The sequence below is a fragment of the Branchiostoma belcheri genome, unplaced genomic scaffold, assembly GCF_001625305.1.
Source record: "Branchiostoma belcheri isolate BF01 breed outbred unplaced genomic scaffold, Haploidv18h27 scaffold28, whole genome shotgun sequence".
NCBI classification, from domain to species: domain Eukaryota; kingdom Metazoa; phylum Chordata; class Leptocardii; order Amphioxiformes; family Branchiostomatidae; genus Branchiostoma; species Branchiostoma belcheri.
This window is the reverse complement of record NW_017803887.1, coordinates 2,028,764-2,044,114: the sequence shown is the minus strand read 5'-3', so window position 1 is coordinate 2,044,114 and position 15,351 is coordinate 2,028,764. Positions and strand designations below refer to the sequence as shown.

The 15,351-nt window shown below is 40.3% G+C and overlaps 1 protein-coding gene across 1 annotated transcript; it reads right to left on the bottom strand.

The window, feature by feature from the left end:
• Positions 1 to 2,334: 2,334 nt before the first annotated feature.
• LOC109472618 (pleckstrin homology domain-containing family M member 2-like) lies at positions 2,335 to 14,959 on the bottom strand. Its single transcript, XM_019772429.1, has 19 exons — positions 14,804 to 14,959; positions 12,226 to 12,338; positions 11,656 to 11,765; positions 10,883 to 10,982; positions 10,305 to 10,329; positions 10,037 to 10,099; positions 7,982 to 9,375; positions 7,677 to 7,746; positions 7,352 to 7,442; positions 7,045 to 7,109; positions 6,802 to 6,890; positions 6,390 to 6,522; positions 5,572 to 5,765; positions 5,120 to 5,185; positions 4,508 to 4,667; positions 4,205 to 4,270; positions 3,595 to 3,711; positions 3,102 to 3,206; positions 2,335 to 2,837 (listed from the first exon to the last, which is right to left on the bottom strand). The coding sequence occupies exons 1-19, from the start codon at positions 14,957 to 14,959 to the stop codon at positions 2,748 to 2,750; spliced, it is 3,207 nt and encodes a 1,068-aa protein (XP_019627988.1). The 3' UTR covers positions 2,335 to 2,747.
• Between the last annotated feature and the right edge of the window lie 392 nt (positions 14,960 to 15,351).

Below are 15,351 nucleotides of genomic sequence, written 5' to 3'. Positions count from 1 at the left end.
TGTATCACACACTCTCAGACACTACAAAGACAACTCAATAGCGACAATGTCAACTCCTTTATTTTATACTGAGGAGTGAGTCTTGCAAAACAGTTGTACAATCATGTGGTTTGGCTGCTTGTCCTTCATACATAAACATTTAGATTTACTTACAATCCATCAATAATACTGGCAACATCTACCGGCAACTTCCTTCACATTCTACAACTGACAACCATCATTACTTTATTCAGCAAGTTCTGGCTTTTGTTACACTTTCTACTTTGCCTAAGACAAAGTTCATATACAGCGACAGTTTTATACAACTTACATTGTAAGTTGCAGTTGGCCAGTCTTTTTTTACAATATGGTATTTTCTCTACCAGGCTTAACTTGTAAAGTTCAGTCATCCACCTCTGAATTTGAACACTCAGAAAAAAATGATGCCAACATTTCCTGTTTCTGCACTGACACATGTACAAGTACACACTAGTACTGGTATCTCTTTGTGTACCCCCTCTTTTCTTTGTCAATGGGTTAGCCCTAAAATTATTTGGAGAACGGCCACAAAGACGACCTTGAAAGTTTCCTAAAGAGCAAGAAGAAAGGAAGGTGCACATATTTCTCTTGTGGCTTTAAAATCAAACGTTTCTTTAAGTCCAGTACCCAATACCTTTAAAAAGTACAGGTTTGAACAATTGCAATGAATGGGTCACGTCATTACCTTACGGCATGGTGACATTGATTGCAATCTTTCATACAATTTCGATGTAGAACTTTTAGGCAAATTTTGACAGAAACTACCAAAAAGGACAGGTAACAGCCTTTTTCTATAAAAGGTCTTTTGAATGACACATGCACAACTGACCGAAGAAAGCTACAGATCAGTTGACAATCTTATGAATAACGTACAATGAATGAAACCAGGCTCTAATTCAGTAACAGTGCTTTGGCAAACTTAAATAATGAGTTGATCCTTTAACAGTGACTTCAGATTCTGGTTCATCAGTTAACCACCTTTCATACCTTTTACAAAAACATTCTAAGCATACATAAAATGAGATGAACTTAATTCCCTGTACCTTTCTTTTTTTTTTTACATGATGTATCAAAATTGAAAATATCAAACTGGTACAATTGTACATACTTGAGTGCTCTCCCTTTTAAATGGTAAATGTACCATACAGTAGCATCATCTTTGATTTCCTGAATTTAGAAAGTGTGGCTTGAAATTCAATATATTTCAACAGAAAAATTGACCGAACATAGTCAAAATATATACATAATATACAGGGACCAAAAGCAGCCAAACATTTACTGAAATCATAAATAATAAATCTACCAACATTCCTCACTACATTATCAAACCCACAACTTTGTTGTGGTGAACATGATGTGGCAACTATAGTATGAGCTACATTGATGCATTGATGCCTTCTACAACAACTATAGCAGTCTAGTTTTGTATACATCATTCTTAATGATTCGTTCATGTATATGTAGGTCCTTACTCTACAAAAATGCCACAATTATAATGCACTTACAGTTTGTAACATTATTTTGTTAAGAGAGCCATGGTTTGATCTGTTGAGGACCAGCATAGTTTAGTGTGAGATTATGAAGCACTATGGCCAGGCAAGATGTTTTATTCTTCTTCATCTATTGCAGTTAAAAGTTAAGCTGTATTGTGAATGCACTTGTATTCTAAATGCTTCAGCTTCAAAAGTTGTATCATTTCTTCAACACTGTTATTTTCTGTTGTCTATGTGTTTTTTAAGTGGGTAAAGAGCCTATTTCCAACCCCCAGTTCTTAACCCTTAACATGCTAAGTTTTTTTGCGCAGACATCTATTTGTTGCATGGTGACACCCCTTGGCTAGCTTAGGGTTAATGGCAAGACTGGACAGTAACATCATGAGTTTAGATGTTTGCTATCTTTTGAGGAGTCAAAGCTTAAGGCAGGCTTGATTTCTTACAGAAAGCTACAATCAACATCTTGTACCCCCCTCCCCCTTATATATACATACAAATGTACCTGTAAGGTAAAAAGCATCTTATAACTGGCCTGCTCGAATTGGTTCATTTTGTACTTCAACTTACATGTACATCATGTAGATTTAGTTTTGACTTGTCACCATTGAGAGCAAGTTGATTTTCATGTGCATTTAAGTTTTAAATTCATGATATTCTTAGCACAGGTTTGAGACCTATTGGGCAAACTGGCATTTGGTGAAATATTGTGTTACACAATTTTTGTAAGTCAGTCACAGCCTTCAAAAAGCCTAATTCCAGGCTACACATTCGAACTTTTAATGTCCTGAAGAGTGCTAGATACCCATGAAAATAAGACTTCTTGCAAGAAAACAGGCAGTAAGCTCGAACTAAACTTTAGATTTTGTCAAAGCTACCATTACTGGTATTAGATTATAATCCTGTCCCTGGTGCTGAAAACCTTGTGCTTTTAAAACCTTCCATAAGTCTTGTCTCATCATCTCCAATACTGCATTGTAAGGCGGCTCATGCCTTAGAATTGCACAGATTTGTTAGTCTTTGTATTATTCCCATGTTTTGCTATGGCAACCTCTGGGTGACATTTGTCAGATTTTTTAACAGCATGGCTGTTTGAAACCCAACTAGAACTTTTCCATCCAACAGTTGGCCACAGGGACCAGTCCATACTCCTGAAGAGGTGTAATCTTAGCTGGTATAAAAGATTAACATTAGTAAGTTGCAGCATAGGACAAAACGTCATTTTGGAGCTGAGGATTTTTAGCGGCGGTTCTTCTGTACAGACACAAGCCCCTCTCGACATTTTCTTCTCCTGATGTCATCTTCTAGAGGGGTCACCGGGAGGTCAACCTGAGAGGATAAACAAATAAACAAAAGTTATCACCAACAAAAATATATTTTTTCCAAGTGGTGGAAAACAGCCTTACTCTCTTGCATTTGCTCTAGTGCAGTTGTCATTTCTGTCAATTCATTTCATAGTTTGCTATTTGTCAGTTTGAAATTGAAGACTCTGCGCCTATTGGCCAGTCATGGGTACAGTTGGAATGTTGTGTTGTGATTGGCTGAAGGCTATTCAAATTTTTGAATGCTGAGCTGTGATTGGTTGGTACCTACTTGAAACAGTTCACTCCAGGCCTCCTGTAGCACGTGGATGAACTTGCGCTGCTCGTGGGTACAGTTGAAGTACAGAACCCACGGATCCTGCTCATCATCAAGTTCCTGCACAAAATAAAGAAACAATTCCTGCTTTTTAGTTTGCTGGCTTTCTAAGGAGGGCCAATCAGTTACATTTTCTGCCAATGCAAAGCATCATTATATTGGTCAGACACAAGTCTGAGGAAAACATATTTTCCCCCAAGCTTTTCCAACAGAACTAAGTGTACAATGTAGTAGTAGTTTATTTGTTTCCGGCCACAACAGAAAAGCCCTTTTAAAGCTGCTAGTTCTGATTAGTCCCTGATATATGTAGTATGCTGTTCTCTCTTTTCTATTCATTTTGTAGAGACAGACTTTGGCCACAAGCCTTACCATTAATACTACTGAACATACAAGAGAAAGAGAATGCCTTTTCCTGCAGTACTGACTGCATCTGCTAGGGGGCACTCACCACAATACAGTAGTAGTCGATCTCCTCATCCACACTGAGACCAGAGATGTCCTTCAGCCCGACACTTCCCAGGCTGCGGAAGAAACTCGTCTGACAATCCTCGTGGCAGGCAAACAGCTGCGAGAAACATTAGACACACGGCTGTCAATTTTTTTCTGACAAAAACAATTGTGTTTCTTGGCTTGTTCTGTTACTGTTTGATACTTGGTTGGCTGCTTGTTTGGCTAGTTGAATGAATATGTACAATCATGTAGCCTACAAAGCTGTTCCTGGTCCAGGAGTTTTCTTCTTTTTCCTCCATATCTTTCTCCTGGGCCACAAATTTAGTCAAAAACAATGTTTAACAAGAATCTTTAATCTCTATATCTAAGTTTAAACTCAAGGTACATGTAGGACCCTAGCAGATTCCTGTTCAACTACAGTTCTAAGCACTTCAATGATGTAAGGAGAGACAAGGGGAAACAATGCTGCTGTCTGAGCTAGGAAACTTTAAATTGATACTATAAATGAGTTTGTTTTTTCTAACAGTAACAAGACAAGAGGGCCTACACGTACTACTAGTATGTGTTCAGTACTGGTATTCACTTATCAATGAAGTTTGCAGACGTACCTTTAGACTGGTAAGGGCCAAGCAACAGGGAACAACAGACGAGGGTGGCTCTCCTTTCTCTGGTACCTGTCATGAAACAAACCGCTTAGACGATACAACATGATGCAAATTGCAGAGACAATTAAAAAAACAAGAGTTTAGAGATCTCATACCTCCTTGAGATATTACATGTAGAGCGTTTGTTATCATATGGTTTTAGAAACAAGGACAAAATATTTGTGAATTTCTGTTTTCCCTTTAACCCCTTTCACACAACACAGACAACTGCTGGCTCCACCCCAGAGGCGTTGCCAAAACACTGACCCCCTGTGACACGGCCTGACACAGCGCCTGCAGCCACTCCTGCACCTCCAGGTCAGAGGTCGCGGCCAGCTCCAGCGAGGCGCGGTCCGTCAGCAGGATCTCGAAGGAGTGGAGCTTCTCGCCAGCGTTGATCCTCCGACACCCGTTACAGTCAGGTCCTCTGTAACAGGACAAGGAGAAAACATCGAGACATGGCAATCAGTGATGGCAGACTTCAGACATTTAATACACATATTCTGACAGTACTACACAAAGTCTGCCCATATGATTCACTACTAGTACATTAGCACTAAGCCAAGTGTCATTGCCAAATTTCAACCAATACATGTAATTATGAAGTAACATGTGTACTTGGAATTTACACATTGTACCAATCCTTTAGAGGTTTCCCTTTTTTTCCTTCGTTCTATACATGTATGTGAGACCTTACATGTAGGGTTCACAAAAGAATGAAATTGGTCACAAAATTTCCTAAGTTTTTGCAAAAGTGAAAGAAATATACATTGAAGAAGGTTAGTCTAAGACTAATTACTTTATTACCAAAGGAACATGGATAGATTTTGAAAGACATTCAGAAAAAGAGAGAGAAAGAGAGGGAGAGAGAGAACCTACGTGAGTTGTATGGACATCTGTGGCACCACGTCAGATCTCTGGCCATACTGGTACAGCATTCCATTACTGCAGAAATAAAAAAAAACATGTTAGCACTTTAACCTTCATCACACTGATGTAGCCATTTGACTACCAAATTCTACTGGTTAGGCAACAGGGAGAAGGTTAAAAGAAAACTGCATGGTTGTAAACACATCTGCAAGAAGAAGCCAGGCTTCCATTTTCTGTCCTCTGTCTCTGTATATATACATCACACCAAACAACAGTACTTGTTACAAATTGTATACCTAGCCGGTACTCATCGATGATGATGATGATGATGATGATGATGCTCCGACTGTAAAACGTGCATTTTCAAAACATACAGTAAAAAAATCTGTATTAGTCTAATGACCTCCTCTACAATACACATGTGAATTATAGGCAGAAGTGTAAGGGACTATAAGAACTACCTGAGCAGGAAGAATCCAGATTTCCAAGTGGTCCCCCTCAGGTATCCTGTTGCTGCCTTGTACAGCAGGACTCCGTCCTTAGTGATGCCGTCTCGTAGTGAGGAGGGCTGGCCAGAGTCTGACGGTGTCAGGGCAAAGTCCTGAGGGTCCCACCAGTGCACCAACGTGTACAGCAACAGGTCAATATCTGATGTCTGAAAAAAAAGGTTTAAACAGTCATTTATTAGTGGGTAGCAAGGTGTGGTTAGGGTTGTTGACTTAGAATCTGAAGGTTCTTGGCTCAAATCCCTGGCAGGCCCTATTGTTGTATCCTAGGGAAAGGCACTTAAAGGACAAATTAAATAATTTCAGTTTTGGTGTCTTTCAACCCAAAATTCTATTTGCAAAAGGTGATCCATTGGTTTCTACCAGTCCCGCACACATAGCGAACATGGTAGAACATGGATTTGGGTCAAATATCACCCCCTATGTGTGCGGGACTGGCAGAAACCAATGGATCACCTTTTGGCTTGCAAATAGAATTTGCGGTTGAAAGTCACCAAAAGTGAAATTACTCTAATTTGTCCTTTAACACACATTCCTTCACTCAAATCAGGTGAAAATGAGTACCTAGCTTTGGCTAAAGATGTAAGGAATGTTAAGGTTGAAGGTCCCTAAGAATAAAATTAGCCTTCTGAATGCTAGTCAAGGTATGCATGCAATAGAGCTTTAACTAGTTCTATATTAGAACATTGTACATAGTCTCCATTGTACTAGACACATTTCTTACAGGGTTATTGTTAGCAAATGACTGGATAAAATTGATATCCTTCTCTCACATTGCACTTGGCCTCCTTGGCTGCCCATTTCCGGAGAGCAATTTTCTGCGTGGTGGCGTCAGTCAGGACCGCGGGAAACGGCTCAATACGGAACCCGGTACTCATCGCAGCATGGAGATGGGTCACAAACATTCTGTAAAATATGGGAGAAAAAAAACAACATATTTTCAACCCAAGGATCCTCCAGACTCGTGATCTCATTTGAGAGAGTGAGACAAAAAAAAACAGGTGTAAAAAACATGGAACCTAAAATTATGAAAGATCTACTTTGAATCGATGTTATGAGAATTAATTCAAGGTGGTACTCTTAACTATGGACCATCATGATAAGAAAATCAAAGATGACTATCATACATGATTGTAGATTAACATAGATCACTATTGCAGACACATGAATACGTGTAGTCCCCACCTTGTAAGTAGCTCGTCCCCTGTATCCACCCAGAACTGTTTCCTCCTGTTGGTACACACTATCTGTACATACTGGTGGTTCAGGGAGATCTGGGGATAAAAAAAATCATAAATACACTGTCAGTTACAATGTAGTATGCCAGCTCATCTGTGTTGATTGATCAAAATATTATAAGCTCTTTATAAAACTGTGATACACACATATATATATACATATATGATCATAGGAAAAGAATAAACGTACAGAGATGTAGTCCAGGTCATTGTGTCTGATGGCATCTTCACACTCAAACTGTTGGTCTCCTGAGCCTACAACAAAAACATTTTTATTAAAAAAACTACATAGTTACACAATGGCATACATTTATGGAAGTAGGCATAACAGTATGTATGTTTGCAAAATTCTAGTACAATTCATTTGCACACAAGTAACATCTATATTAACAATGTACTAGTTATACGTGGTTACAAAAAATTTTAAGGTTAGTGATAGAGGGACCAGTAAAGACACAAAATGAAGAAGAGTAACTAAAGATCTTGAAGAAACGTACCTTTCCTAAGAAGGTACATGCAGAAGTCGGTGATTAAGACGTAGACACTGTGCAGGTCTCCCTCCATGTGACCCGTGGACATACGGAACATCTGCAAGGTCAAAGTGCAGAGGTCAAATCTTTCATAAATACAGTCACAAATTTCAGGAAGGAAGAATGAATGAATGAACATTCAAATGAATGTATGTTAATCTCTATTTGGGTTTAATTCAGTAGTTAGCCATGCAATTCTAGACCCAATAAGATCTAGACGTGTATTAGTATTAGCCTGAGTGTCAGACGTATAGTATATATTATGTACATAGAAAAACTAAAGAAAACGGACCTTAGAGAACTGCTCTCCTTCCTCCTTGAAGACCTCTAACATCAGGAACAGAAGAGTGTTGTTGTCCACTCTGAAGGGAGAAAATCTAGTTCAACGCTTTTATATTTTACACAACAACAGTTACTATAAAACAGTATGTGAGTGGGCCACACTCTAGTGTACATACAGTCATTCCTTAGCCTTAGGGATACAAACTCTTTGAAGGTACAGACTTATTGAAATAATTGTCTACTTTGTGTTCAGATGTCATCTAAAATAATATAGACTATTCCAAATTCAGTAAAGATCTCAAAAATCCCACTGACTTGACATCAGCATCGTGAGAGTCCGGTGTTGTCCTCTTCATCACCAGGTTCTCCTCCTCCTCTTTTTCCGTGTCTCCATTCTTCTCCTCCCAGTCTCTTTCCTTCTGTCCATCCCTCTGGTCTGCCCCCCTCCCCCTGCGAGGACTGTCCCGATCAAACGGGTTTAGTCGCGCCGGGCGCTGCGGGCGAGGTGACCCCTGACTGCCCCGCGGACTGCTGTCCTTCCCCAGACCAGTTCTGTACTCCATGTTGTCACTGCCGGAGTAACTCCCCGCGTCGCTCTGGTACGAGCTTCCCAGCGTCACCGAATCATCGTCTTCCTCATCATCGTACTGCTGCCGGCGCAGTCTCTCCGCTTCCGCGATCTCCTCGCTGAGAGGGACTTCGTTCGGGAGTGAGGAGAAGACGGGGCTGTGGGAGAAGTTTCCCTGGAGATCTACGTCGTCGTCTTCGATGTTGTTTTCTTCGTTCCCAGTTGCCATGACGGCCGGAGGTGGGTTGGGCGGTGGGAGACCGTACGTGTGCGCGTGGCACGTCTGGTCCGTGCAGTTGGTAGGGTTCGAGTTCAGGTCTTCGTTGTTGTTCGTCAGCAGAAGCTCGAGATCGTTCACGAAGCCAGCTGCCTGTGCTTGTACGTTTTGCTGAGGGGGGTGTCCCCCCTGTGCACCCCCTTCTGTACCCCCCCTGCTCTCTCCCTGCCCCCCTTGGTTTGAACCCTGACCTGCAGGGCCTGTAACCTCTCTTGACACTTCATTCGTTCCTGTACTCTGTTCTGTAGCTTCCATTTTCGCACTACTACGATTTTCCTCTAGTCCTTCATTTCTTCCCTCGTTGTTTGATACAGATTGCCCCTCCCCCGTGTTCTGTACATCTATCCCACTGCTGCTACTCGCTCGACTCGACTCCTCCGAAGCTGTCGGGCTCGGAGTCGCGTCCTGTTGCTTAGCAACAGCCTTCTTCTTCTTCCCACCCTTCTTGGTTTTCTTACGAATAACCTCCAGACCGCCCGAGTCCGATGACGCTTTCGGAGTCGCCCCGGGGTCCGAGATTCGCGAAATTCTAAAGGTTCGCTCCAGCGTTTCTGGCCTCTGCGCTTTCTCTGGCGTTTTTTCTTTTCTGGTCGGTCCGTTGGGAAGTGCGCCCTCGACAGAGGCACCCGGCGCGACGTACTCTATGTCAACGAACTCGGATCGTACGCAGATGGCGCTGTCGGAGCCCGGGGTGGTGAACTCCGACCCCGTGGTGAACCCTGACCCCGTGGTGTAACTGCTGGCGCTGGAGGCGGTGGAGACGGCGTCCAGACTCTGCTGGGAAATCCGATCATCGTCGTACTCGCTGTACCGCTCGTCTCGACTCAGGGGCAGCGAGCTGGTCAGGTCCAGGTACGGAACATCCTTGGGGGGAAGAGGGTTAACTGTTTATTAGACTTTGGATATCAGATCAATGGCAAAGCAAAATATAAAAGGGCCAAACAAAGTTGATTCTGTCAATAAAACCAGCAATGCACATTGGTGTTCTGTGTAAGTTTGAAGTTTGTAATTAGAATATAGTCTGTATAGATAACAATCCCTAAAGAAAGAAATCTTAAAATTATTGAGAGAACACTTTGATGCAAAACTTAGGGTTTGCACTGAAATTATTACTGTAGAACAACATATTGTACAAATCATTGTAGTACAACTTAAGTCTCTGTGCAGGAATGAATCCATTGCCTCTTTTATTCATGCAGCAATGTTTGCCACCAAGGAATATCCATATTAAGGCATTGCTGTTGTGGGGACAGAGCAGCATGTCGGCAGAACGTACTGCGCCTGTGCAGAACCCCGTATTTTCGCATTTTTCGTTGGGTTTTTGGTCAACGTTGCATCAGAATTTTGCCTGTTGCAGATGATATTCTTTCCTACATAACATTTGGAAACTACTGTCGAAATGCTAACCTTATATGAGCGAATGCAACCTTATATGAGACATTCTGCCAAAATACTATGTACAATACATTACAGGTTTCGCGCAGGTGCAGTACGTTCTGCCGACGTGCTGGATAGAGCTACTCACCACATCCAGCTCAAACTTGAGGTACTCCAGTCCTGAGGCCAGTGTAGTCATCACTAGCAGTCTCTGTGGACGGGAGGTTGTTATGATTTTTATTACTGTTATAAAATAAATTATATATAAAGATAATAAAACAAAAAAGAGGTCCTTAATCAGTCAAAGATATTCTAAAAAATATTTTTAAAATTGTTTAAACCAATTTTTATTTATAATTCATATACAAATTTTAAACCAATTTTTATTTATAATTCATATACAGAGTCCTTCTTACCTGTTCATCCCTCAGTAGGGCATGTCTGGAACAAGAGAAAAATAAAACTTTCATACTTCATTAATTTCCATATTCATATTCATTTTCATTTTCATATGAGTAGCAATATATATTTCATAAAATATGGGAAAAAACAATGTTTTTAAATTCATTTCACCAAACATTATTGCATTACAATGATGCATAATATAATATGACATTAATGTATCAAGAAGATTGTTTTATGTGCGATGACTTTTATTATCTGACGGGTATACTTAGGTAAGAAAGAAATCAATGCTAATTTAGTTAAGAATATGTAGATAATAGACTTAAATAAAAAAAAACAACTGGCAACTGAATGATCAAATAGAATAACAATCCTTTTATATATGTAAAAGTTATGTCAGACATAACTTTTATCTGTTTGTTTGTTTGCTTGTTTGTTTGTGACTGACCTGAGTTGTAGTATTTGCTTGTTTGTTTGTGACTGACCTGAGTTGTAGTATTTGCTTGTTTGTTTGTTTGTTTGTTTCTTTGTGACTGACCTGATGTAGTATTTGCTTGTTTGTTTGTTTGTTTGTTTGTTTGTGACTGACCTGACGTAGTATTTCCTGACCAGTTGGGAGTTTTCCTGGAAGACTCGCAGGTAACTCTCCAGGGCGTTCTCATTCAGTGCCAGGTACAGCCAGGCCCGGCCTGAGTACACAGAGGCATCAGAAAGTACAGTATGAGCTTTCATCAGTGTGAAAATCGGTCCAATAGGAGCTCAGGATTCTCTGTCACTATGGAAACCAGTCATCAGTATCATCATAGCCTACAGCACTATATGGTAACAGAGAGTTTTCAGTCTGACAATTATTTGTCCATATCAGCATGTTTATACAATCATATTATATCAACAGGATTAAGATGTTCCCATTTCTTTTAACTTTCAAGCTGTAGGGACCTGACCAGTGGAAGGGCTGCTAGAAGCGTGATGTAGTCAGGCTAGGGGCCTGACCAGTGGAAGGGCTGCTAGAAGCGTGATGTAGTCAGGCTAGGGGTCTGACCTGTGGAAGGGCTGCTAGAAGTGTGATGTAGTCAGGCTAGGGGCCTGACCTGTGGAAGGGCTGCTAGTAGTAGAAGCTGGTTTCTCACCTCTCAAATAAAAGTACCCCCTGGGATAAAAGTACCCCCCAAAAAATCTTTAAAATCCAATAAAAGTACCCCTTGGAATAAAAGTACCCCCTCAAAAAAACGTACTAAAAAGAGAATATAATGTACCAGGCAGATTTTAAGGTGAGAATATAGACCTTTCCCTGCCTCCTATTTTGATTTGATCCTCCAGTTCAGTAAAATCAAAAAACTACAAAAACATCAGATACCCTACCTCTGCCCAGGTCAGTGGTGACGTTGCCCATCCCCAGGATCTGTTTGATGGCATCCTTCCGTGTGAAGTGTGGAACAACCACCCAGTAACCCTTCGTCACGTTACGCAACCTGCAGTAACATGTATCATCAACATATCATCATCATGCACCATGCAGACAAATTTCACCTGTATCACTCAGAAATTATGACATGTGGATCACACTAAAAATTGTTCAGACATCATTGCTGTCATATATGTATGTCATGTATTTTAAGAGTAAATGAAACTAATGAAAATCCAAATACACCTACATTTATATATAAACCCAGTACATGGACCAGTGAAGGCTACATGTTGGTGCAGGTAGACATCAGAAATACCCGCACAGCTCCAAGTTTACATGTACATATACTGCACTAATTTCTGCATATGTTTTTAAAGCTTTGAGGGAAGAAAGCACATTTATCTTCTCATTCACAAGATACACAGTATAATTTTTCATTAAAGTTAAGTGTGATGGTTTAAAATATCCTCATCGGTTTACTACTAATTGTGATCACAGTCTGTTTGCTGATTGGTCAATCTCACCCATGCAGGAAGGCGTGGTCCAGGTGCTCACATAGGGCCTGGATCTCTCTGTCCTGATTGGTCAGTGGAGAGGCAGTTTCAGGGTCCCCCTTACAGGCTTGAAGGTCTTGGATCTGGAAAGCAATAATAACATTCATTTAGACACTGTATCATCGATCATAATTATCTTTATAGTTTATACATAAAGAATCTAAAAAGGATAACACTTCATATTTCATAACTGGGCAACTGTTGGATAATTTGAATGTTTTTTTTTTTTCAAAATTCAAATCATTTGTACAGATACTGACATTCCTTGACTGTCAATGCAGTATACATTTGTACATGACTTAGTTACAATATTATCTGACTATTAGTGAAGGGCATCAAACAACAACCAAAATATACCGGTAAAATTTATCAGTTGTAAAAAATTACAATAATTATGAATAATCCAACCATTAATACTGGAAAGAAATAAAACCTCTTGTCAGGTTATCTACCTAATTGCCAGAGGCAATATAAAGCACTTCCCCCTAGCTACAAAATGGACCATTCCAAGCCCCCAGTCCTTCCACAGACTCAGACTAATTAGGACAAGAGTTATACATATTACCCTGCTCTCTGTCTGACATACTTGTATGCTGTGTGAGACTAGACTGCTGAATCAAATGGCTGCATCGTTAAGATATAATATAATGTGATTTTAACAATAAAATTCATGTAATAAATGGCTTATGCCCTGTTGCACTTGTCATATGAATGGTGACATATGACCTACTGATAACCTGCATCTGTACACAGTACCTGCACAGCCATCAAATTGAATAAACCACCGAGTAAGTGAAGTGATATGAATCTAAAGTCAGAATACTAGTATCTGATGGGGGATATCCAGTTTAGATCACAAAATATAGGCAGTGCACTCAGACATGTACTAGTACTAGTACAGCCTCTGTCTTCCTGCATTACGAAACCAGTCCATCGTAAAATGGTTCTGGCAACTGGCCATATACGTATGTATTTCTTTAACATATATCAGGATGGATCTTGCCTCTCATTTTCAGCATGTCTACTTAAATAACCTGTGTGTGTGAGTCGGCTCTCTTTTTCCCCATGGCAAAATATGTACGTTTATTGTACAACATTTGGAAACTTAAATAGTACATTTTCTATGCCAAAATGACGGACTCGACATCACTCAGCAATTGACTAATAATAAATAAATACTTTTTATGGGCACTGATGAGTCCTCCTCGTTAGTCTGGCACAAAAATGAGTTTACATAATTACAGGTAAGAATTGTGATTTGTATTTCCTGAGTCATTAATTATCTGGTACATAGTTTCATCATATTCAGATCGCTCATTGGTAAATGAACAGTAGTTGTAGTCCACCAGGCTAAGCAGAAGCAATGTCACGGAATAATGATGAAGCTGTGTGTACGTGATACTTTTACCTGAACCCTCAGGTCAATGCTGCACTACTGTAAATCACTTTATGTTCACACTGGCAAGAGTTTGCAGTCTGAGAAAAATGGGCAATTTTTTGTCACATGTTCGCAGAATTATTACATTTGCAGTGGCTGCAAGTGCAGCAAAAAGAAAGTCAGCAAATCAAGTACCAAAAAAAGTCACAATTTACAGTATCCAGCTTGATTGCTCTTGACATGGACAATGATTTTATCTAATAAGTATCTAGAAATAAAACTGCAAGCTTAAATACAAGTGCTACTAGTATACATACTAACTTAGTAAGTAACAAGTAATATATCATAATGCTTTTACTAGTAGCCATATCAGAGTGACCAAAATAATAATGACAAAATTTTGGCATGTTCCATATTCATGATGTTGACAGCCTCTTATTTCTAACTAAGGACTTGAAAGAAGTCTGTGACTAGTCGAATATCTCTGACAAATTCTTTACGGGTAATCCATTTTCTGCATCTATCTTACAATCAGTCACACACAATTAATACTCAATGTTGTCATGCCATGGCCAGCAGGTATAGGGTTACAAAATGATCACCATGGTCTAGAGATGCTACCTACATGTAAAGTTACGTGTTCATGTATTCATAATTTGTGACATTGCTCCAGCGTTGGATGCCCTTCACACATTTACATGTAGTACAATATTTAATACTTTTATTAATAAAAACATTATATTTTATGCAGCCTGCAGCTGGCTATAGATTACATGTACAAAAGTATATAGTCGGCTAGCCTGGATGACAGACTGTTTCCAGGGCCTACATACATGTAGTCGAAGCTTCTTGGATCCAAAGCTATGTCTTGCAACGTAAACAACGTCTCTCTCCCATAAACAACTTTCTTGCTATCGACCATCTTCCTTCCGCATTCCTACACACACAGGCACTGCTGACAACTCTACATCACATTCCCTTCCCCATTTCCTGCTGCGGTGCACGGTTCCCCGTCCGTCCATCCTAGTTCTGCCGTTCCGCCATTTGTGATCTCATCCCAAAATCACTAACATGACAGCTGATAGCTATGATCTTCGGTCGGAAGCAGGATCCACAACGCAACAAAAAAACGCCCCTAAAATCGTCTCAAAACCACAGAGCGCTACTTACCCCCTTCACAGCTCGAGCGATGTTGTCCAGGATGCGGTCTTTCAGCTTCAGGCGCTCCATGGTCGCCGTTTTCTCGCAAGAATCGGAGAAATTCAGCGCAGATGAAAAATTTCCCGACTCAGGTCGGCCATGATGATAGAGGGAATTGTGGGTCATGCATGCGTGATCGACCGATCACGAGCGACACCTAGCGGAAGGTTGTAAAATTGATTATAAGTAACTTCCAAATACTAGTAGTAATTGGACACCCCAGTGCAGAATGTGGTGTGTGATCGCCTGTTATGATCAACAGTATGACAGTAGGATTTAGATATTATTTGTGGGACTAATGGGCTTAAATACTACATAGCCTGTATTGTGTATCCTCCATGCAGATTCTGTAGGGCAATTGCAAGAGGAGTATATGTATGTTTGCTTCGAAAACGAAGCCAAGCCAAGATATGCTATATAGTAATATACATGTATGTATGTTGGCCGCATCTCATGATCCACTCGTCTCCTGTAAGCATTGGCCGCCTCCACTTCTCTCGCTATTTTGTTGTCAACAC

Coding starts and splice junctions, on each gene's coding strand:
- LOC109472618 (XM_019772429.1), bottom strand. CDS start 14,959: ATGACCCACAATTCCCTCTATCATCATGGCCGACCTGAGTCGGGAAAT. Junction 10,100..10,304: donor CCCTACTGAGGGATGAACAG/GTAAGAAGGACT, acceptor TCCCGTCCACAG/AGACTGCTAGTGATGACTAC. Junction 2,838..3,101: donor CCTGGAGTGAACTGTTTCAA/GTAGGTACCAAC, acceptor TTATCCTCTCAG/GTTGACCTCCCGGTGACCCC.